Raw genomic sequence first — 25193 nt, 5'->3', positions numbered from 1 at the left:
TAAAACACACCTACATTTCAGTTAAATCAAATCACAACAGTGCAGTTGTTGTGCTGAGCTGAGAATATAACACACCCCATTCATGTAGTTGGAACAACTTGCTATACAAGCTCTGTCCTCATATTACTTTGACAGGTTAAATACAGGCAGACGAACTTAAACCAGACTTGTATTTCCTGTTTAGAAACAACGGAATTAGGAACTTAAAAGCAAAAGTAAGAGGAACTAAAGAGGAACTTTCTCAGTTTACCAGTGATTCCTCTTTACAGTCAAAATATCAGAATTTTAAACTTAAATGCAATTCTAGGGGGAAAAAATCCATACTTAATATCTCTTTCAATACCACAGGAAAAAGAAAAAATCCAAAGCTGTAATAATGTACATTATTTAAACTATTCTGAAATATTTTCCCTACCTTGCAGGTCCACACATTCTTCATGTAGTTATATGTATTGTTTCTTTTCTTTCTGGAATGTTGCTTTTTATATCTTCAGTACTTTCAATAATATTGAATGTAAATGAATGGGACGGCCGACAAAAAATGAGCGAAAAAGAACAATAATTGGAGATTTTTAAACGTCTACTTCTCAGGCATAATTTCACCTAGAGACTCCATTTAAACTTTAAACAGTAGACACAAGTCTTGTGTATCGGTGTTTTAATCCACGTTCCGATTGGTCATATGGTTTTTTATCAATCCCTGTTCAATGACCATGATCATTTTTGGAGAAATTCTGAGATTATAATGGGTGTGTATTGCACGGAATGTTCGTGTCACAGTGTGTGACATCATCACCAGAGTGTAGAGGGAGAGAAGAAATTGTCAAAAAATAAATTGGAAAACTGCGCTCCAGGCCGCAAATTCCACTCTACAGAAATAATTTATACATAGAAACGTAAGAAAATTTGTCTTCTCTCTTTTTAACCTGTATATAGAGAAATTGTATCATATATTTTTAGGTATTTCTTCCCTGTGTGTTGCTGCATTGACATTGGCTAACAAAGAGCTTGAATTAGCTTTAATTGGACTGCGGCTCCAAGAAAATGTTGCTCACTTTGGATACACATTGTTAATTTGCACCTCCTATCCTATCTGTTTCTGTAAAGCACCTCCCTTTCTCCTCTCTGTCTCTCCAGAGTACATCATTGGGTTTACGGGGTATTTCTCGGCCAAAGCTCGCAGCCTGTACATCAGCAGCGCCTTGCGGAACGCCGGGGACGGATCGCTGGAGTGGCACATCGTTCCCAGAGAAAACCCAGCCTCCAACTTCCCCAGCGACTTTGAGCTGGTCCACATCCGCCAAGCTTCGCCCAGCAGCCTGCTGACCTTAGAGGACCACCCTTACATCAAGAGGGTGACGCCGCAACGCAAAGTGTTCCGAAAGCTCAAATACATTCCCTGTAAGTCTGACAATATGGTGTTATCGTGTAGGAAAAAGGATCACAGTGTCTCTAAGGCCCCGTTCACACGAGGACGGGTAAAAACGACAAAATATTTTATAAGAAGTGCCTTTCGTTTAGACGGTGACGGCGTTTTGGGGGCTTAAAGACGCAAAAATCTGAAACCACCTTCCAAAGTGGAAAAGTTGAATCCTCTCCTCCGTAGCGTGTCGTCTACACTGACAAGACACAAAACTCTGATCTGATCTGCTCACGTCACGTATGTGTTTACGTCACATACATGCTCCAGTACAGGAAATAAACAAACGTGGGATTATTTCCATGGTGGGACCTTCAAGCTGCTCTGGCAGCTCTAATAAACTTACAGGAGTCTTTCCACCAAATGTACAGGATATGTACAGATAGTATTAGTGAACAGAGAAGGATCTGGAATTACCTCCGTCACATTTTGGATGCAGCAATTGGTCGGAGGCGAGCCAGACGGCTGTGAACGAGACCTGGGAGATCTAGTGATGGTGGAGAACTTTGTGGAAGGAGTAGCTGATGAAAATGTGTGGCGTGAAAACTTCTGCATGCCCAAAGATGCTCTTATGGCTTTAAGTGATGCCGCCTGGCTGCATACAATCCAATTTCACACACTTTTGCGTCACCGTATGCAGCAGATTTCCTCCCGAAAACACTCGTCTAAACGAGGAATAAAAAGTGAAGACGCGACGCCACTTTTGCGTCTTCTGTTCAGACCGTCCTCGTGTGAACGGGGCCTTAGGTTGGCACGTCTACCAGAGAAATATAAAACTCTGAAGAGATACAGAAAGCTGTTTGTCTGCTACAGTTCACAGAGTGTCTCTTTGTTTGTGGAGTCAGAGGATGCATTTCTCTCTCCACTGTGTTTGTGGTCTAGGAAAGGATTGTATATCTTAATGTGCAGGCCAACTAGGGGGGTGTTGATGCAGGACAGTGTGTGTGTGTTTGTGTGTGTATGTGTGTGTGTGTGTGGTGCTGGGGGATGGGAGGAAGGACAGAGAACGTCTGTGTTTGCTCACCCCAGGAGGGAGTAGGTGAGTCAGTGTGGTGGGGCTTGTCTGGACAGAGGGGGGTGGGGGGCACGCCCTGTGCCTGGCACTGGATGAAAGACTTCAGTGTGCCCCCATCCTGCATATACACACACTGTATGAGTATGGAGGCCATGTGTCACACATGAAACTTGTTATGTCCTGGACTGTTTTGAAAAGGAACAGCGAAGAAGTTCTTAGTCCGTGTCTTGTACGGATTTAAATCTGTTGAAACATGATCTGTAGGGAACAGGTTATTTCTGTGCAAATCATTTGAGATGGTAATGATATCAGTAAGTACTTGATAAGAATGATTTTTATTAGGGGTGTGCCATATCGTATCGTTCACGATAATATCAGTATTTTTTTTTATGGTTAAAAAAAATGCATATCATGATATTGGCAACATTCCTACTTCTTGATGTAGTGGTTAAAGTTGTTTTAATCACAAAAAGCTACTTACTCTCTGTCGCTAAACACATGCAGATTTCAAAATAAGAGCACAGTGTGTTAAGAGAATCCACCACAGAATTTACAAGAAGACTGTCAAAATAAGATGCCTTAAATAAAACATATAAGAACCTTTATTCTCCTTTACAATATTTTATTAAAATATGCCCCCGAAACCCCTAAATGGTTATTTTTATTATTTGCTATTACTCAAGAGTCGAGAGTAATTTTTTTTGTATTTGTAATCATATTTTCTATATCTTTTTAAGTATTTCGTAATATCGTCAAGAATATCGTTATCGCAAAAATAGCCTGAAATATCGTGATATTCTTTTAGGGCCATATCGCCCAGCCCTAATTTTTTATAGTTTTTCTTATATTGGATGTTCAGCTTATTCTGCTGGAATTTTCAACCATTTCATACTTAATAGCAAACATTTTATCTGCATTCTTTTGCCCATTCAGATAAATTGATGGAATGATTTCTTCAGAATATTGCTTTTAAAATGCCATTTATACTCATGGAGGAACCTTCAAACCTACTTATCTTCAACCCCTTATACTCATTCAGACAGTTGTGTGGAGGCTTCTTTCAAACATTAAGCTGTCGTGACACATGGTACGCATGTTCATTTCAGCTTTGTCATACCTTTCATTAATTTGTGTTTCACGCTTGTTTAAGAGCTGTCCAGATTTTTATACCCGGCACTTAGTGGGATTCAGCTGTACAAATGTGTCAGCAAAATTGACATTGAATTTAACTGCATTTAAAAAGGTCACCCTGCAGATATATTTTGAAATCTGTAAAAAAAGATATATATAAATACCTCAGATGAGGGGTCCGTTGTGCACCAAACTCTGTGACTAGCGGACATATCACAACGGCTAGTGTAGTTAGCATCTCTGTGTTGTTTGTTAGCTTGTGACTGGCAGTAGCTGACACAGTATTAATGGTTGGTAATTATTCAATATTATCTGCTACGGTGTTAGTGTTTTCTCTTTACCGACAAGTATTTTATCTAGCTTGGTGAATGTTTGAATCTCAGATTGTAGGGACCAAGGTTATAATAGTTTTGGATTTTTCATTAGTTTTAGTTTTAATTTCGTTGTGAATTTTTGTTTTCAAATTCAGTTAGTTTTAAGAGTGAGTTAAGAGTTTAAGATTAGGTTTAAGTGAGTTTAAGTTTAAGAGTGAGAAAATGCTTAGTTTTAGTTTAGTTTTTATTAGTTTTAGTGTTAGTTTTAGTTTTTTTGTAATGGGCTATATGTTGGGTGCAATATTCAAAGTGGTCATAATAAATTTTGCCTTTATTTCCTTTGGTTTATCATCTCAGCCCCAATAAGGTTATTAACTGTTTTGAATTTCGGTTCTAGTGTAGACATCCCAGTCTCAGTAAACATATTTACCATGTGTTGCATGTTCAAATAGAAACACTGAATTATGAATGAAAAAAGTTGACAAAAACGAAAACTAAGGACATTTCCACTATAATTTTAGTTTTTAGTTTTAGTTAGTTTTGTAACCACGCAATACAGTTTCAGTTAGTTATCGTTTTTTTAAAAGCTCTAGTTTTTATTTTTATTTCAGTTAACGAAAATGTTTTTTCAATTCTAGTTTTCGTTGTTTCGTTTTCGTTAACTATAATAACCTTGGTAGGGACGTGCACAGACATCCACACCTTCAATAGAGGAATGTGAAAACTCCTCTCTAGTGATAAACTTTGCACAAAACAAGTCATTAATAGTCAGAATTTCTTGGGGACATAAACAGAACAACCTTTTTTTTTAATACAGTTGGACTTTAAATAGTGCTAGGGACTGCATGATGTCCAACATAAATAGATTCACATGGTTAAGGTTGCTAGGTAACAGTATCACTGTCCCTCAGCCACCTTTTAAAGCCATAAAGTATTTTTAAAAAGAGCTTAATCCGGAGCACTCTGGAAGAGCTAATGGAAATACTGCAGGGCAAGTCCTGCCATGTTTAGCTCAATAAGTAACCAGATGGTTTGTTTATTAACTGAAGTGTGTGAATTTATTCTGAATGCATGAGAGAGCACGAGTGCATGTCAGAACTGAGCCCCAGCTTTACATTACATGCTGAATACATTTAATCTAAGGCTGCAGTGTGGAGACTTCTCAGAGTTGTAATTACTATTTGGTTTGAAAAACAAATCCTTACTCAGCCTCCTGGGAATGTCGATGGCTTTAGATAAAACTTGAACCTGGTTATAGACTGGAATACCTGAGAAAAGGATGTCCACATTCACTGGATTTGTGTTTTATGAGTCAATTTGTGAGTCCACGAAGCAGCTACCTAGCGAGGTAATTAATTAGTGGGAAAGATAAGAAGTCCTGGCTCACTGCATCTCACTCCTACTTTAAAGGCATAAAAAGCCCTGCAGGGCTCTCCTGCTGTTTGCTAATGACCTTGTGAACATTTGTTCTGTCCAAGTGATGCAAACTGTGATAAGATTGGTTGAAATGAGGCCGGTGTGACCAGCCTCGAAGATAGAAGATGGAAAGAAAGAAGAAAAGGGAAAGAAAGTCAGAGGGAGGAATGAGGAATCAGAACATGATGACAATGATTAGGTTAACAAGAAGATTGTGAGGGGCCGTAGTGGCAGACAGCAATAATGGGGCATGTGATTATCAGCTGCAGTCCTTCATGGAGAGAGGTGTTAATTAAACAACATTGTAAGAAATAAATATATGTGTGTCCAGGTAGGGCTGGGCGATGTGGCCCTAAAAGAATATCACGATATTTCAGGCTATTTTTGCGATAACGATATTCTTGACGATATTAGGAAATACTTAAAAAGTTATTTTAGTCTGTATAAATAATAAAAAATCTGAATTTGAAGTACAAATCTCAACAGTTGCCAAATAAAAATTTTTTTACTCTTGACTCTTGAGTATGAGCAAATAATAAAAATAACCATTTAGGGGTTCCCGGGGTATATTTTAACGAAATTTTGTAAAGGAGAATAAAGGTTCTTGTATGTTTTATTTCAGGCATCTTATTTTGACAGTCTTCTTGTAAATTCTGTGGTGGATTCTGTTAACACACTGTGCTCTTATTTTGAAAGCTGCATGTGTTTAGCGACAGGGAGTAAGTAGCTTTTTGTGATTAAAACAACTTTAACCACTACATCAAGAAGTAGGAACGTTGCCAATATCATGATATGCATTTTTTTTAACCATAAGAAAAATATACCGATATTTTTGTGAACGATACGATATGGCACACCCCTATGTCCAGGTAGAATTAAAAATCGTTACAGCAAAGACTTTTTCATTTCCACTTGGTTTCAATGCAGTTTTTTGTGTTTTGTCTCCGTAGCGCCCGAACCTGCTGCACCCTGCAACGCCACCCGCGGGACACAAAAATGGCAGTCGTGGCAGTCATCCCGCCCTTTCCGACGAACCAGCCTGTCACTGGCCTCGGGTTTCTGGCACGCAACGGGTCGCCACTCCAGCCGGCGTCTGCTGCGGGCCATCCCCCGCCACGTCGCCCAGATCCTGCAGGCAGACGTGCTCTGGCAGATGGGACACACCGGTTAGACCTGATTACACCTTTGACTTCTCTGATAGAGGGCCGGGGTAGAGGGGACTGGGGCAACCTTCTGTCTCTAAATGTTTGTATGATCCGAACAAAAATGTGGGATTGCTTTTATTGAAGGAATGCTCATGACAGACTGAAAGAGAAGAGTACATCTTTATTTGATTTTGCTATTAAAAATAGCTTCTGCCAGCTTGTTCCTGATTCTCTCTCCTCTGTGTGTGTACAGGTTCTGGTGTGAAGGTTGCTGTGTTCGATACAGGCCTGAGCGAGAAGCACCCACATTTTAAGAACGTCAAGGAAAGGACCAACTGGACTAATGAAAAGACACTGGATGATGGTGAGGAGGAAAAACATAGTGATGATGGCTCATGCTGATGACTATCACTGTAAATGATAAGCAATCATGTTGATTTTTGTATTGAAGATAGTTATTACTCAGACTACATTATCAGGATGTACTGTGTTAAGGTTTGTTGTGTATTTGAGGGTGGTGGAGTCCCAAAAATAAGCTGTAGTTGCACTGAGAGTGCTGGAATGAGACCTTGAGAGAGAGCGAGTGTGAGCGAGCGAGAGAGTGAGTGAGAGCGAGAGAGTATAAGAGCGAGCGAGAGAGCGAAAGAGGAAGTGAGAGAGAGCGAGTGAGAGAGCGAGCGAGTGAGTGAGAGAGAGCGAGAGAGAGAGTGAAAGAGTGAGTGAGAGCGAGAGTATAAGAGCGAGCGAGAGAGCGAAAGAGCAAGTGAGAGAGAGCGAGAGTGAGTGAGAGAGAGCGAGAGTAAGTGAGAGCGAGAGTGAGTGAGAGCGAGTGAGTGAGTGAGAGAGCGAGTGAGTGAGTTAGAGAGAGAGCGAGTGAGTTAGAGAGAGAGCGAGTCAGTGAGAGAGAGAGCGAGTCAGTGAGAGAGAGAGCGAGTCAGTGAGTGAGAGAGCGAGTGAGTGAGTGAGAGAGCGAGCGAGATCGAGTGAACGAGAGAGCGAGTTAGCGAAAGAGCAAGTGACAGCGAGAGAGAGAGAGAGAGAGAGAGAGAGAGAGAGAGAGAGAGAGAGAGAGAGAGAGAGAGAGAGAGAGAGAGAGAGAGAGATATATTAAAATATTACTGTAGTCTTGCAGAAACAGAATGAGTAGATATGAAAAATGAGTTGCACTGCTTTTAAATGTTCATTTAGAATTGGATTGTCAATGTAGGATCCTATGATGAGGGGTTTCTTGTCTTTTTTTTTTCCAGGTCTGGGCCACGGTACATTTGTAGCAGGAGTTATAGCCAGTATGAGGGAGTGTCAGGGCTTTGCCCCCGACTCGGAGCTGCACATCTTCAGAGTGTTCACCAACAACCAGGTATATACCGCACCTGCCCCTCAACGTACTGTACCTGTGTTTTAGTCCAGTTGTAGTAGTATTTGGGGGACATTTCAAATGTTTAATATTAAAGGCAAATGAATGACGGGATAAAAAAATACATTTAGTAGAGATTTGGTGTTTTGGTGACTTATCCCTTTGAAACCCTGAGCAGTTTCAGGGTGTTTCTGCTCCTGCCACATTTTACACTGGCCTCATTTTTCACTGTATTTTTTGGAAAATAGCACAATCATGGCTAGAAGTAGGAAGAACTCAATAATCTTTTTTGTGCAGCATGGCACAGTTATAAGCTGAGGTTTACTTAATTTATTGGTAAATGCTCCAGTGCGGTTTCATTTACACTTGTCTGGACCAACAACAAAATAACCAGTGATGACACTGATATTATAGTAAGCCTTCTTCACAAGTCGATTGTGTATTAAAATCTGTCTACAATCTACAATCCAATCTGTAAGAGATTTATTTATCTTCACCTCCCAGGTATCGTACACCTCATGGTTCCTGGATGCTTTCAACTACGCCATCCTAAAGAAGATTGATGTTCTCAATCTCAGCATCGGAGGACCTGACTTCATGGACCATCCCTTTGTTGATAAGGTAAAATACATTTATTCAAATTCAGAAACAGGACAAGTAATATTGTGGGCGAGACACACTAAGGATTGCTATGGTGCATGAAAACCTAGTTTTTCTATATTCTAACAGAGATTCTACCAGACTGAATGAATTTACCCTCGGGGATAAATAAAGTAATTTTGATTTGATTTTGATTTAATAAAGTAAAGGGGTAAAACCAGGTGAGACAACATGTGTATGGCAACTCAATCAGCGTATTGTTTAGATTTAAGGGTGACAACAAGACCCAAGAAACCTGAAGAGACTTCAGCAAATGAAGTTCTCTATCAGTGCGTTTACATGAAACTTGAAAAAAACAAATTATTGCCTTAATCTGACTATATCTGGACAACTGAAGTGCATGTAAACGTGTTGGTCCGACTGATGTCGGAGTTCTCCAACTCGCAGTAGCCGATCTCATTAGTCGGTCGCATTAGCCGGTCGCATTAGCCGGACGCAGTAGCCTGTCTCATTAGCCGGTGGCAGTAGCCGGTGGCAGTAGCCGGTCTCATTAGCCGGTCGCAGTAGCCGGTCGCAGTAGCCTGTCTCATTAGCCGGTCTCAGTAGCCGGTCTCAGTAGCCGGTCTCATTAGCCGGTCGCAGTAGCCTGTCTCATTAGCCTGTCTCATTAACCGGTCGCAGTAGCCGGTCGCAGTAGCCTGTCTCATTAGCCGGTCTCAGTAGCCGGTCTCAGTAGCCGGTCTCATTAGCCGGTCGCAGTAGCCAGTCTCATTAGCCGGTCTCAGTAGCCGGTCTCAGTAGCCGGTCTCATTAGCCGGTCGCAGTAGCCAGTCTCATTAGCCGGTCTCAGTAGCCGGTCTCAGTAGCCGGTCTCAGTAGCCGGTCTTATTAGCCGGTCTCATTAGCCGGTCGCAGTAGCCGGTTGCAGTAGCCAGTAGCGACTGCACAAAGTGTCAAACTGAGATCAACCTGAAAGGCGCCATATTAACCTGCTGAAACGATGCGTATCACCACCCAGTGTTGAGGAGGAGGCCATGTTCCCGTCAGTAATTCGATTTTCTCAGTTGCAGGTAAACTGAGACAAGGGCAAAAGTCTGATTAGACACCAAAATCAATTTTTGAGCATAGCTCGATTAAACTGTGCATGTAAACACACTGTATGTGGCCTCGGTGCAGTCCCAGGATAGAAAATCAACATAGTAATTCAATGTATCAAATTTTCCCAACCAATTTTCTTGTTTGATTGACAGGTGTGGGAACTCACTGCCAACAAAGTGATCATGGTCTCTGCTATTGGCAACGATGGACCTTTGTATGGGTAAGTTAATCACATTAACTTCCAAACAATAGCAGCCTTACTTATAAAGAAGAACTATTGGGTAACTAATTTTCCTTTGCACTTTCTTACTTTGGCTGATATGGCAGGGAGAAATATCATTCATTTTATATCATGTGGTATCAAATGTAATTTAGTAAGCCCTGAAGAAATCCTGTTTTACTGTGATGTTAAAGTTTGTAATGTCACCAAAAATACAAGTTAGCAGTAGTTTTCTTCAACACTACTGAAGCAAATGTGTCTCTGATTAAAAATGAGACACACACTCTGACACTTTTAATAGAAGAAAAATTGTATTCTCTTATACATAAACTGTTAATAAGAAAATTAATTAATTAATAAGAAAAAAGACAAACAGCCAGGAGCTTTGCTGCTACACCACCAGAAGCTTAACGTTACTTTACTTTGTGTAAATATTTCTTTATAACACAAATTATGGAGGCCGCTCATTGACTTTATCACTGTTTTCCACGTCTGGTACTTTCGCAATAGCAGCACCGTCACACAATAGTTGCTTGTTAGTGTGATGTAGTGACTCCTTTTCAGCAAAACTTTCAGTTAATGTAAAGCATTATCATTGTGTTTTTAGCAAAATCACTTCACCATTCAGGGTAAAACCATCGCTGTTGGTATGGTTAAGTGAATTATCCCCCTTTTAGTATGTATACTACTGGTCAAAAGTTTTAGAACACCCCAGTTTTTCCATTTTTTTATTGAAATTCAAGCAGTTCAAGTCAAATGAACAGCTTGAAAGGGTACAAAGGTAAGTGGTGAACTGCCAGAGGTAAATAAAAAAAGGTAAGCTTAACCAAAACTGAAAGATAATGTACATTTCAGAATTCTACAAGTAGGCCTTTTTCAGGGAACAAGAAATTGATTAACAACTTAACTCTATGGAGTCTTGGGCTATTTTGTCCATTTTTGAATTCTTTTCATGTCTTTGTAAGTCATTTTGTGTCTTTTTTTGGTCATTTTGTGTCTTTTTTTTAGTCCTTTAGTCCAACATAAAATGTGATTTTGAATCTTTTTTTTACTTTCAAAACACTATCATGCTCAATAAAGAATTTTAAATATTGCAAATGTGCATTCATTTCAGAGTACACTGAGACATTAAACTGCATCATTTTCAATTAAATTCTGGAAAAGTTGGTGTGTTCTAAAACTTTGGACCAGTAGTGTAAGTACTCATCTAAAACATGCAATTTACAACAGGTGTAAGGTACTGGAAAAGCTTGAAAATTTACCTTGAAAGTCCTTGAAAAATGCTTGAATTTGACCACTGCTAAAGTGTACGAACCCCGACCATTACTCCAAATAGATTTGGCTCAAAATTTTTGCATTTCTAAATGTTCCTTGTTCTTTTGCATGAAAATGCTATTTCCTTCTACACCACTTTGACTGTTTTTAATTATCTAAATGACTCCCTGGGTTTTATGACCCGGCTGAACATCTGCTGACTCACCATTAAAACTGCAGCACAGGAAATGACTCGTTTTTGCACTCTCATGTTGAACTGTCCCTAAATTAATTAGCTACGTTTCTCTCTTTTAGCACCCTGAACAACCCGGCGGACCAGATGGACGTGATCGGAGTCGGAGGGATTGACTTTGAGGACAACATCGCTCGCTTCTCCTCCAGAGGCATGACCACCTGGGTGAGTTAGTCCAGGAGCACACACTCACTCAGTCAAACACACACTTATCATTTATCAGTTTTAGAGCAGACCTCTGCCGTCTGTTTGATAAGCTAGTGGACCGTAATGTAAGCTCACGATCTCTCACCCGTATCCCATCAGCCTCACACTCACACACCGCTTTTTTATCAGCCGTAGCCCAAAGCAGACATCTGATTAAGACTTTCTCTGATCCAGTCAGTCTTTCATCCCCCTCAGCCGCTTTCAGCCAGCCATGAGAAGGCCAGAAGGACCAGACGGCCCTCACTCACCCACTCAGCTCTCCAGCCTGAATATATACATTTTAAAATGCAGCCTTTTTTAATGCAATTTTCTCCTCTTTTATTCATTTTCTCCTGCTTCCTACTAGCCTGGGTATACCCATACTGCCTTGCGCGCTCAAATTTAATTTCGAACCTCCAGGCAGTCTGGAAACCAGGGCCGTTTCTTAGCCCTGTTTTAGGGATCCAATCACAGAGCGGGGAGGGACGGCAAGACGATGACGCGTACTACTCGGCACTTGGAAGCTTGTAGTTTTCTTACGGATCCAACATGGCTGCTGCAGACGCGAAACTCTCTTTAGCTGTAGATGCTGTTTTAAATAGTTTAGAGTGAAAGTTGAAAGGCGAAAGGTCTCTCGGCGGCTCCGCTGTCCCCCGGCTCGGAGCGAGATCACCGCTAGCGGCGCTAATCACCGGCGCTAGCGTAACGGCTACACTCTCACAGACACACACACAACAAACATCCATTTCTGTTGCTCTACTACGTCATCTGGTATAACTGATCTGATTGGCTAAGAGCTATCTACAGACGCTTTTGATAGACATTCTAAGCGCCCAATAAACGGCTCCGGAGGATCGTAAACCACACCTCCTCTACGGAGAAATGGACGTCTGGTTTCCAGACCAAATCTCATTTGAGATTAGTCTGGTGTTAGCCAGGCTAGCTTCCTACCATTTTCTCTCACCCTCTTTTTTTTTTTTTGTCATTTTACTTTCTGCTGACTCCTTCCTTTTTGTGTCTGCTTTAAGTTTGTTTGTTTGTTTGGTAGTGTACCTGTCAGTTACATCACATATATACTGTATAATCAACAACTAATGCCAGTGCCATGCCCATGTTTTCACCAGCAGCAGAGGTTTGGGAGAGTTGCATAGTGGCTTTAAATATCTTCTCTCTCTGACTCGAGTGTGACTTCATGGTGTAGGCGTAATGACATGAACTGAGACATACATTTAACTGTATAAATACGAGTTATTTTCAATTTTGAATTACAGCTTTAGTTGTCCAGAAAACAACTGATGTGTGTAAACATGTATGAGGCGGTTCAGCAGTTCAGTTAAAATAAATCTCACAATGCAAACAGATAAACTGCAGTAACTTGAACTTTCAGCCACTATGTCAAGGAGAGAGAGGAGCCATCCACTGCTGTTTTTTTGGTTCAAGCCCCCGTTCAGCCAGTGAATACCTGTGGGGGGGTGCCCCAAGTTCTAAGTATCTAGGTGTATACCTGGATAATAAGTTGGACTGGTCCCTAAACACAGACGCTCTCTACAAAAAGCTTCTTCTTGAAGCTCAGATCTCTGGACATGTGTAGTAAGATGCTGCAGATGTTTTATTGATTGATTGATTGATTTTATTTGACCATTCTTGATATAAAAAATATGAAACAGCAACCTGTGTCATACGTAATATAAATAGATAAAAAATAGTCAGGGTTGACACAATAAAGCCCTAAGGCTTATTTCCATTGTGGTCCCTATAAGGCAGGAGACAGGGGCAAGTAGCAGCATATCTTACATAAATCATTCTTACATACATACATACATTCATAAGCCACATAAAAACATAAATTACAGTTTCAAATATACACGACAGATACAGATTGCCAACATTCTAAGATTGGTGTTTAAACCATTTTTTCAAGTTTTGTTTAAAACTGCGTATGCTTCTGATTGATTTAAATGGGCCAGGTAACCTGTTCCAAAGAATAGTTCCAGCATAAAGGAAGTTATCAGTCTGTGGTGGTAGTGTGTTGTTTTATGCTGCAGTCTGCTGGGGAGGCAGCATCACACACACAGATGATCAGACTGGTCTAAAGAGCTGGTTCTGTGGTTGGAGCCAGATCATTATCAAGAATGTTTGAAGAAGAATAAGAATAGATGTAAAAATGACCAAAAATGGACACAAAATTAATGAAATAGACACAAATTGACCAAAAATAGATGTAAAGATGAACAAAATAGACACAAAATGACCAAAAAAAAGACAAAATTATCAAAATAGACACAAATTGGACTGGTCTAAAGAGCTGGTTCTGTGGTTGGAGCCAGATCATTATCAAGAATGTTTAAAGAAGAAGAAGAATAGATGTAAAAATGACCAAAAAAGGACACAAAATTAATGAAATAGACACAAAATGACCAAAAAAAGACAAAATTATCAAAAATAGACACAAATTGGACTGGACTAAAGAGCTGGTTCTGTGGTTGGAGCCAGATCATTATCAAGAATGTTTGAAGAAGAAGAAGAATAGATGTAAAAATGACCAAAAAAGGACACAAAATTAATGAAATAGACACAAATTGACCAAAAATAGATGTAAAGATGACCAAAATAGACACAAAATGACCAAAAAAAGACAAAATTATCAAAATAGACACAAAATGACCAAAAAAAGACAAAATTATCAAAATAGACACAAATTGGACTGGTCTAAAGAGCTGTTTCTGTGGTTGGAGCCAGGTTGGACACACTGGAGGAGGTGGTGGAGAGATGACATGTCAACATGTTGAGGTCATCTTTAAATACCCAGATCATCTGCTACACAAAACCTTTATGGAGCAAAAAAACAGCAGTGGACGGCTCCTCTCTCTCTGTTGAAAAGATCTTTCTCTCCTACAGCCATCAGGCTGTCTCATTCTAACAGAGATAACAGACTAACTGAATTTCCCCTCGGCGATAAATAAAGTAATTTTAAATTTGAATTGAATTGAATGTCTTTATCTCATGATCTGTATCTGTTGCCCATCTTTGTGCAGGAGCTGCCAGGAGGCTATGGCCGGGTGAAGCCAGACATCGTCACCTACGGCTCCGGTGTTCGGGGATCAGGGATGAAGGAGGGCTGTCGCTCTCTGTCTGGCACCAGCGTGGCCTCTCCAGTGGTGGCTGGAGCCGTTACTCTCCTGGCCAGGTCAGTACCACAAACTGATCTACACTACCAGTCAAAAGTTTTAGAACACCCCAATTTTTCCAGTTTTTTATTGAAATTCAAGCAGTTCAAGTCAAATGAACAGCTTGAAAGGGTACAAAGGTAAGTGGTGAACTGCCAGAGGTAAATAAAAAAAGGTAAGGTTAACCAAAACTGAAAAATAATGTACATTTCAGAATTATACAAGTAGGCCTTTTTCAGGGAACAAGAAATGGGTTAACAACTTAACTCTATGGAGTCTTGGGCTATTTTGTCCATTTTTTTTTTTTTTTTCATGTCTTTGTAAGTCATTTTGTTTCTTTTTTTAGTCATTTTGTGTCTTTTTTTAGTAATTTTGTGTCTTTTTTTGGTCATTTTGTGTCTTTTTTTTGGTCATTTTGTGTCTTTTTTTTGGTCATTTTGTGTCTTTTTTTGGTCATTTTGTGTCTTTTTTTTAGTCCTTTAGTCCAACATAAAATGTGATTTTGAATCTTTTTTTTACTTTCAAAACACTATCATGCTCAATCAAGAATTTTAAATGTTGCAATTCATTTCAGAGTACACTGAGACATTAAACTGCATCATTTTCAATTCAATTCTGGAAAAGTTGGTGTGTTCTAAAACTTTTGACCAGTAGTGTATGTTGTCATTAAGTGACTGGAGTCTGATCTTTTTATGCCAGCTAGAAAGGCAATAATCTTAAACTGTTGGAATGTCATAAGGTTATTGTGCAGTTGTGTTATAATCTACGGCAGTGGTTCTCAGCCTTTTTTCATTGATGTTCCCCCTGTGAAATAATTTTTCAGCCAAGTACCCCCTAACAAGGGCAAAGCATTTTGGTTGAAAAAAAAAAAGACTTAAAAACAGAGCGCTGTACCATCAAAAAACAGAATGTATCAAATTCAGAATGCAGAGTTTATATTGACAATAAGAAAATGTTATCAGTTTGAACATAAAATGTAGTGGACTTCAACTGGATTTCAACTGGAACTATTTTCTAAACAAAGGTTTAGAAAATGATCACATTCTGTTTCATTTACATTGTAGACAACGTCCCCACTTTTGGAATTGTGGTTGTAGATGTGGTGCTAAAAAAACAAAAAGAAATGGTTGCATCAGTTTGCATCAGCCACACATGGAAATGGGTTCTAACAGGCATGCATGGCCGGCCCCGCTATCAGAACAAATAAAAGAGAAACCCAGATTATAATACACACAGGGAGGGAGGAGGGAATCTTTTATCATAATATCTATTTTATTATTATTATATTGCCAAGTCATCACAGCTTCAGGCTGCTAACCACTATTAAGTTGTGATGATTCTTCCCACTGACTAAAGTTATCTTCTAAATTTTTCCTGAAGCGCCTTCATCAGGTCGAAAATGTTGTTTTTTGACCTGAGCTTTTGGTTTCATTTTTAGATTAGATTAGATTTAGATTAGATTTTTATTTGTCATTGCACAGAAATACAACGAAATTCAATGCACTCAGGTACTGGACTCATAAAAAAAGCATAATAAATAGGAAATAACAAGATACATCTCATCTCAATAAATAGTAAATAGAAAAGATACATTCTCATTCTCTCAGCACTTAGTATATTCATGTCATTCATTCACTGTACCATTAACTCAGTGCCATTGTATGCATTAAAACAATACTGTAATTATATAAACATATAAAGTGTATTTTTTTTATGGTTAAAAAAAAATGCATATCATGATATTGGCAACGTTCCTACTTCTTGATGTAGTGGTTAAAGTTGTTTTAATCACAAAAAGCTACTTACTCCCTGTCGCTAAACACATGCAGCTTTCAAAATAAAAGCACAGTGTGTTAAGAGAATCCACCACAGAATTTACAAGAAGTCTGTCAAAATAAGATGCCTTAAATGAAACATACAATAACCTTTATTCTCCTTTACAATATTTCATTAAAATATGCCCCCCGGAACCCCTAAATGGTTATTTTTATTATTTGCTCATACTCAAGAGTAACTTTTTGTATTTGGCAACTGTTGAGATTTGCACTTCAAACTACATGTTAGATTTTTATTTATTTATACAGACAAAAAAAAAATAATATTTACTATATCTTGTTAAGTATTTCCTAATATTGTCAAGAATATCGTTATTGCAAAAATAGCCTAAAATATCGTGATATTCTTTTAGGGCCATATCGCCCAGCCCTAAGCTGCGGGATAGAAACTGCTCATGAATCTTGTGGTGCGTGTCCTGATGGACCTGTAACGTTTCCCTGAGGGCAGCAGTTCAAAGTTTGTTGTTTTATTTGTCCAATGCACTCTAAGTGCTGTGCCAGCTGACCTGTAGAGGAGTCTGACATCAGAGGACACGTGTATTTAAAGCTCCGCATGGTGTAATTATCTCCTGCGCTGTAATCCTGAACATGAGCAGGCAGTGAAGCGGTCCCAGAGGATGGCGGTGTGTCGCCGATTAATGCCGGGTATTATTCTCAGTCTGTCAATATCCTGTCTTTACATGGTGAAAGCCTTCTTGTTACATAGCTGTAACTGAGCCGATTCTGTGAGCTCATGTTGCCGGCTTAAACATCATACCACCCTCGCTGACAACAAGCACCTCTCCTTCTCCCAGGAGAATGACACACACACAAAATACCGGCCCAGCCCTCTCCTTTCCTCCAGCACTGTTCTGAATTAAACCCTCTGCAATCCGACACCAGATACAAACTAACCCAGCCTGTTGTTAGAAAAATTGCATGAGGAAACCTTGAAAATTGATAATCTGTCACCAACAGAAAAAACCTCACCATTTTTCTGCGCAGTCTTTGATGGGGAATGAAGAGCTGGAGACGTCCGAGTTCTCAGTTTAACATAGTTTTATTACAATACGTCAAAAAATGTGCACTTTACAGAGATTCTCCGGGTTCAAAAACTCATGTCCCTGAATACAAACAGACGTGTTTCAGTTTGTGAAGTCTGAACCACGACTCTCTCCCTGAACCCATTAAAATACTAACATTTGTTTACAAAACATGCTGGTCGATTTCCTCCAGGAAGTCCCGCGTTCTTGATCCGCTGATTCGCCAGTTTTAATCAATACAAAATGGCACGTCATGCCACCTGGGCATACGATCTTGCTGCCCCGGACAAGGCCATCCTGACCTGGCTTCTTCTCCAGAACATTCAACAAAAACCTCCTGCCTTGTTATGTCTTACAAAGATATCATGTCTTACAGAGCCAAAGGATTTTCACTGTCTCACATAGATTCTAAAAGTCTAAAAAATATGAAACAGACAATGAAATATATGTAAACAAAGTTTCTAAACCAACATTAACACACAAACATAATAATTGTATCAAAATCATATTGCCTGATTTAATATAAATGCACAGAGATATTTATTACAATCAAGGTTTGACCTTTGATAGTGACCTGCGTCACTCAGAGACAGAGAACAGAGGAGCAGAAATCAAGCATCAAATCATTTACCAATATAGAAAATAATCAATTATTTCCCAATCACAATCCTTCCAGAAACATATTTAACCAGACCCAGTTCTTGCCATGTTTGGGCTTGGGTCAGCTGCCATGGAGCTCTCTTTGTCAAACAACCAAAAGAATGTGATTTGTTTTGTGACACTGTTAGCGAGAAGAATGAATCTGCTGAACTGGAAACAAAAAAATCCTCCAGTCTATCAAACTTTAATGAATGATATAATGAAACATTTGCAGTTAGAAAAAATAAAATTCACCCTGAGAGGTAAGATAGACACCTTTTACACAATATGGCAGCCATTTATGGATTATTATACTAAATATAACCCCATGAAAAATTAACAAATGTCAATTTTTGGAAAACTTGACATCCTCCGAGTTGTATTATTAATACAACTTTGATTTGACTTCACCTAGGTTTTTTTTTTTTTTTTGGGGGCTTTTTTTTATTGCTTTTATTTTTTTACTATAATTCTGTTCTTTCGTGTTGATTTTAAGCATAAATGAACATGTACATTCTTTATTTTTGTATGTGAACGAAAGAAAAAAAACCAATAAAGAGAAGTTTGAAAAAAGAAAAAAAAAAAAAGTCTGCAATCCGACACCAGATCCAAACTAACCCAGCCTGTCTTCTGTCCTGCAGCACCGTCCTGAACAGGGAGTTGGTGAACCCGGCCTCCATGAAGCAGGCTCTCATCGCGTCGGCCCGCAGGCTGCCAGGGGTCAACATGTTTGAGCAGGGCCACGGGAAGCTAGACCTGATCCGAGCCTACCAGATCCTCAACAGTTACAGACCTCAGGCCAGGTAGAGGATTCAGTGCACACATACACTAAATTAGCAACGACAGCCTGTGTACACATGAAGACAGGTTTTTTTTTTAAAACTCTTTATTTATAGATCGTTTTCATTTTTCAGTACAGGAAAGTAAAACCTGGTGACGGCTCGCCTTGTCAGTGACCTGTCAATCAAAGCTAGAAACGCCCCAAATCATACGATTCTTTATCTTCTATTTTCTTCTAAATGGGGCCATTATTAGAACTATTGACATCAAATTGTCTTGAAGAAGATTTTTTACTAGCGATTGAGACCATAATGTTGTCCCTGAATTTTTTTTCCGAGGTAATAAATCAAGTGAGAAGTTTTCAAATTTAGCACTGAAATGAATGGGCAGATTTCCTTTGCAGCCAAACTTAGCACCCCCCACTGGAATTTTCGGTGAATTGCAGGCTTTATGCACTTCCTGGTGGCCTCCTGGTTACAACAAAAGTCACGGCCTCCTGTGTAACTTTTCTTCTTCAGCTTTGGTGGTTTGTCTCAGACAGAAAGCACATAATCTGTTTTTTTTAAAGCAAAAACAGAGTCATTCAGCATCCTTTCCCGTCATGTCTCCTGCCAGTCTTTCTCCCAGCTACATCGACCTGACCGAGTGTCCGTACATGTGGCCTTACTGCTCTCAGCCCATCTACTACGGAGGAATGCCCACCATCGTCAACGTCACCATTCTCAACGGCATGGGGGTCACTGGCAGGATTGTCGACAAGGTGCAAAAAATACACAAATCAATATAATCTTTTTCAGTTCCCTTTTGTAAAATGCTCATTTGATTTACTGAGTATCACTTCCTCAAGTTGTGTAAGGGGACAAGTGAAGTTGACTTCACTGGCCTGCTTTAGCCTCAGGATAAACTCTGCTCTCTCTCTCCTGCTCAGCCCATCTGGCAGCCCTACCTCCCTCAGAACGGCGACCACATCGACGTGGCCGTCTCTTACTCACCTGTGCTGTGGCCGTGGGCCGGCTACCTGGCCGTCTCCATCTCTGTGGCCAAGAAGGCGGCATCGTGGGAAGGGATCGCTCAAGGTCATGTGATGGTCACCGTGGCGTCGCCTGCAGAGAACGATGTGAGTGACTGCAGCAACACCTGAGTCTGTCCTCTCAGCACCTTTCACTTTCTCTAGACCACATCCCTATCACTTCCAAATGTCTTTACACTTTGTCAGTGTTTTGCTGCTTTTGTCAAGTTTGTATTGCTGTCCATAGTATGTAGTGAAACAATGTATCCATTACTTTTAGCTAACTATTTGTCATTGTAGGATATTAAAAGTTCTGACTGGAGCCACAAACCACCAGGAATCAGGGTTGCTTTAGTTTAATTTGCAATTTATTTATTTATTTATTTTAGATGCCACCATACATTTCCCCCTCTAAAATCACAGTCACAAATATCCCACATTACATTACATTACATTACATGTCATTTAGCTGACGCTTTTGTCCAAAGCGACTTACAATAAGTATATTACGCATATCAGTCAGGCTCTATTAAAAATGTGAACAAAATTTACATAAAATCCCCCCATTGGTCTGTCTGTCTGTCTGTCTGTCTGTCTGTCTGTCTGTCTGCTGATTTGCTTATCAGCGTATATGTATGGCCACACAATAACCCTCCTCATACCTATTAACTATCTGAAATCAACGTAAACAACAACTTTTGTTCTAAATATCTACTCTTTATTTTTATTTTTTTAATTATTTACCTTACTTTCTGTTTAAGTTGTTTGACCTTTTCTTGTTATGTAAATAAAAATAAAGTTGTCCTCCAAAAGTGGAGGGGTGGTGGTGGGCCAAAAAAAAAAAAAGAAGATTAGACAAGGAATAAGTTAAAATGAAGCTTTCTTCCTCACCTCGCCCCTCCTTTAGTCTCTGACTCAACATCTCCACGTCTCTCCTACAGTCCTTTTTGATTTTATGTTCCCTAATGGAAAGATTCTCCGCCCACACATTAAAACGAAGAGGCTGTTGCAAAAAAAAAAAAAAAAAAAAAATGTAAACAAAATTTGAAATAAATCATATCTAATTGAAATACCTTAAAATTGACTGTGATAGTATTGCCAAAGGCTCTAATATAAACTGCAACTTGACTGGTTTGGGGAGACGTACTTCTGTCAGACTGTAACTCTTGTATTTTAATTACCTTAACACCCTCTCTGACTGCAACTTCAGAATTATGAATAAGTGTTATATATTATCTAACCTGTGTTTTTGACTACTCCTGTTCAGTTTTGACCCATTCTCCTGCTTGACCTCTGACCCTCTGCAGTCTGAAGCTGGCGGTGAGCTGACCTCTACAGTCAAACTGCCCATTAAGGTGAAGATCGTGCCGACCCCCCCGCGCAGTAAGAGGGTGCTGTGGGACCAGTACCACAACCTGCGCTACCCGCCGGGCTACTTCCCCCGAGACAACCTGCGCATGAAGAACGACCCACTGGACTGGTGCGTGTGTGATGTTCACTTCATTAGGGGCCGAGCACTAACGGTGCGAGGACCCTATTGAAATTGGTCCATTTATTATTATTATTATTATAACGACAAATGAATAGCCTTTTTGAGGCCTTTATCATATTCAAAAACTCCCCAAACTTGGCACAAAATTCAATCGTGGCGAAAATTTACGTATTTCATTGCTTTCAGAAATGGGCGTGGCAAAATGACCTACTAGCGCCCCCTAGAATTCAGCCCCTCACACAGGTTTGTCGTAGAGACACGAAATTTGGTACATACGTGTATCATGGGAAGACGCACCAAAAAGTCTCAAGAAGCCATACCCTAAAATGTACAGGAAGTCGGCCATCTTGGATTTTATATGGAATTTTCGCCATTTCCACGTTGAATACTTTAACAAACTCCTCCTACTCCTCCCCGACGGCTCCACTCTGCTCGGTCCCGTTCAGTCCTGCTTGCAGGCCTAGTTTTTTTAATTTTTTTTTAATTTTTATTAACGAATAAACAAAGAAAAGAACAGTGGATTACTTATTAGGAGCCACAATATGAAAACAAAACACTAAAACACAATTCTAGACAACAGAGACTCAGAAACATATTTACAAATTAGACATAATGTACACACAAATAACATACAAAGAATAATATAAAGGATAACCACAACAACAAAAATGAAAACAACGATACACCAGTACAAAGCCACACGGCGAAAACAGACAGACAAACAAACAAACAAACAAAAAACAACTATGTTCACTTCATGTCTGTAGCAAGGTTATAATAGTTTTGGATTTTTCATTAGTTTTAGTTTTTAATTTCGTTGTAAATTTTTGTTTCCAAATTCAGTTAGTTTTAGTTGGTTGTATTTTTTTTTCAAACTTCTTTTTATTGGGTTTTTTTTCTTTTGTTCACATACAAAAATAAAGAATGTTCATTCATGCTTAAAATCAACACGAAAGAGCAGAATGATAGTAGAAAAATAAAAGCAATAAAATAAAAAAAAACAAAAAAAAACAAAACAAAACAAAAAAAACCTAGGTGGAGTCAAATCAAATATCAAAACAAAAATAAGGTTTACAAATAAAATAGATTTAAATATTATAATACAACTCGGAGGATGTCAGGTTTTCCAAAATTTACATTTGTTAATTTTTCACTGGGTTATATTAAGTATAATAATGCCAGTTTTAGTTAGTTTTAAGAGTGAGTTTACTAGTTTTAATTCGTTTTTAACTTTTGGAAAATGCTTGGTTTTAGTTTAGTTTTTATTCGTTTTAGTGTTAGTTTTAGTTTTTTGTAATGAGGTATTTGTTGGGTGCCAGATTCAGTAAGGTCACAATACATTTTGCCTGTATTTCCTTTGTCTTATCCATCTCAGCCCCAATAAGGTTATTAAGTCATAAAACCAGATGAATTAAATAGGTTTCATATCAACCAAAAAGGTTTACGTATGAAAAAAGTTGACAAAGACGAAAACGGACATTTTCACTATCATTTAGTTAGTTTTAGTTAGTTTTCTAACCACACAATACAGTTTCAGTTAGTTATCGTTTTTTTAAAAACTCTCATTTTATTTGTACATGTTTTTTTCAAATCTAGTTTTTATTATTTCGTTAGTTTTCGTTAACTATAATAACCTTGGCCTGTAGCCTTTTTCACCACACCACTCTTGTGTCTCTGATTTAGTTGATTATCAGTTTTCTATTGTAATTCTCTAGCCAGATTACTTTTTTTTTTTAACCTCCAATCATCTGAAATGTTTCTTTCCAGGAATGGGGACCATATCCACACAAACTTCAGGGACATGTACCAGCACCTGAGGAGTATGGGATACTTTGTGGAGGTGCTGGGAGCGCCCATCACCTGCTTCGATGCCAGCCAGTACGGTAAGAGCCATAGACTGTATGTAAAAAATGGACGTAGTCACCGTGACGTCACCCATTGGTTTGTGGCCCGTTGGAAGCCTCGAGTTCAGCGTTATTCTCGTCGCCATCTTGTTTCCGATACGCGGAGCAGACCATATCTGGACTGTGGAGGAGGAGAGGGATCTGATCACTGACTACAGCCTCTCTACACCTCAACCTGACTGAGAGAAGCTGCTGCTAATTCATGTTAGCATTAGCTGGAGCATTAACTGGGATGATAGTTTTAGCTAGCAAAAAAACATAAACAAAATGTATCTTTCTTACCTCAGAAAACTGAGCAGCGACTCCTTGGAGTGTCTGTTAGTCCAACCAAACACTGAACAAGACATTTTTACTGAACAAAACGTTCAAATAAACTGTCATTAAGTGAAAATACAGTGAAAGGGTCAAAGTTATGAGACCAAATCGGTAAACGTCCTCTTTTCTATCTATATAACGTTATATATAACTTTATTGACACGTTTCCATGGATACGCATTGCTCTGCTTCTCTCCTGGTGACGGCTCGCCTTGTCAGTGACCTGTCAATCAAAGCTAGAAACGCCCCAAATCATACGATTCTTTATCTTCTATTTTCTTCTAAATGGGGCCATTATTAGAACTATTGACATCAAATTGTCTTGAAGAAGATTTTTTACTAGTGATTGAGACCATAATGTTGTCCCTGAACATTTTTTCAGAGGTAATAAATCAAGTGGGAAGTTTTCAAATTTAGCACTGAAATGAATGGGCAGATTTCTTTTGCAGCCAAACTTAGCACCCTCTACTGGAATTTTCGGTGAATTGCAGGTTTTATGCACTTCCTGGTGGCCTCCATGCTCAGACACGGAGATTGCCGCCTGGTAAGAGCACAGAGACTACAAGCACACAACAGAATGAGATGATTTCCGCTTTAAAAGCACAACCACAGCTCCAGGCACTTAATGAAACTTGTTTTTCTCCGAACGCTGTTTGGCTGAGCAGAAGATAACAAGCTAATGGGTTGTTTGCTGTTGTGTCTCTGCAGGCACTTTGCTGATGGTTGACAGCGAGGAGGAGTATTTCCCTGAGGAGATCACCAAGCTGCGGAGAGACATCGACAACGGCCTGTCGCTCATTATCTTCAGCGACTGGTACAACACGTCGGTCATGAGGAAGGTCAAGTTCTACGACGAAAACACCAGGTATTCACCTGTCTCTGACGCTTTATTATTGGTATTATAGCAGTAACACTGGCTGATGTTAAAGGCCATTAAAACCTAATGTCTTGGCTCTTGCTATGAGAGATAAGATAAGATATGACTTTATTTATCCTGCAGCGGGGAAATTTAGTTGTCACAGCAGCTCAAGCTACAGACACATAGATGTGGATGTGTTACGCGCATGTGTGTGTGTATCTGTAACTGTAATCACATCAAAGATCAAAGGCAATCAACAGAATTAACTGACACCTGTTCCGGCTCAGTGACAGCAGAGGTAGACAGACTGGAATTTTTGGCAAAACCATAATACCTATCATTGATCCGACTTCACTTTGAGCGTCCTGAGTTCTTCCTGAACGTCTACATATGTTTGTTTTTTAAGAAAAATGAAAAAATAGCTTTGTTAGAGCGATCTAAAAAAACTGTTACATTTCTCTTATTCTGAAATCTTCCTGCGCTTTTAATATGGGAGCCAATGAGGCTGTTGGTGCGTGTTGGTGGCGCATCTTTGCGTCTTACGCCCAAACTATAACTCTGACAGCTTTACCAGAGGATTGTGAGTGAGAAGACAAATTTTCCTACGTTTCTATGTATAAATTATTTCTGTAGAGTGGAATTTGCGGCCTGGAGCACAGTTTTCAAATGTATTTTTTGACAGTTTTTTCTCTCCCTCTACACTCTGGCGATGATGTCACACACTGTGACACGAACATTCCGTGCAATACACACCCATTATAATCT

General features: G+C 39.4%; 1 protein-coding gene across 1 annotated transcript in view; it reads left to right on the top strand.

Annotated features, from left to right (window-relative positions):
• The window catches only part of mbtps1 (membrane-bound transcription factor peptidase, site 1), a 56046-nt gene that overhangs the window by 13658 nt on the left and 17195 nt on the right, over nucleotides 1-25193 (top strand). The window contains exons 3-16 of the mRNA XM_059334382.1: nucleotides 1138-1401; nucleotides 6247-6462; nucleotides 6695-6805; nucleotides 7689-7798; nucleotides 8300-8416; nucleotides 9646-9713; nucleotides 11283-11385; nucleotides 14442-14593; nucleotides 18711-18872; nucleotides 19465-19609; nucleotides 19778-19966; nucleotides 21166-21338; nucleotides 23118-23233; nucleotides 24278-24434. Of these exons, the coding sequence (XP_059190365.1) occupies nucleotides 1138-1401; nucleotides 6247-6462; nucleotides 6695-6805; nucleotides 7689-7798; nucleotides 8300-8416; nucleotides 9646-9713; nucleotides 11283-11385; nucleotides 14442-14593; nucleotides 18711-18872; nucleotides 19465-19609; nucleotides 19778-19966; nucleotides 21166-21338; nucleotides 23118-23233; nucleotides 24278-24434 (2083 nt within the window). The remainder of the gene's footprint in view (nucleotides 1-1137; nucleotides 1402-6246; nucleotides 6463-6694; nucleotides 6806-7688; nucleotides 7799-8299; nucleotides 8417-9645; nucleotides 9714-11282; nucleotides 11386-14441; nucleotides 14594-18710; nucleotides 18873-19464; nucleotides 19610-19777; nucleotides 19967-21165; nucleotides 21339-23117; nucleotides 23234-24277; nucleotides 24435-25193) is intronic.

Source organism: Centropristis striata, chromosome 6 (genome assembly GCF_030273125.1).
Source record: "Centropristis striata isolate RG_2023a ecotype Rhode Island chromosome 6, C.striata_1.0, whole genome shotgun sequence".
Lineage (NCBI taxonomy): Eukaryota > Metazoa > Chordata > Actinopteri > Perciformes > Serranidae > Centropristis > Centropristis striata.
This window is presented reverse-complemented; position numbering and strand designations above follow the sequence as displayed.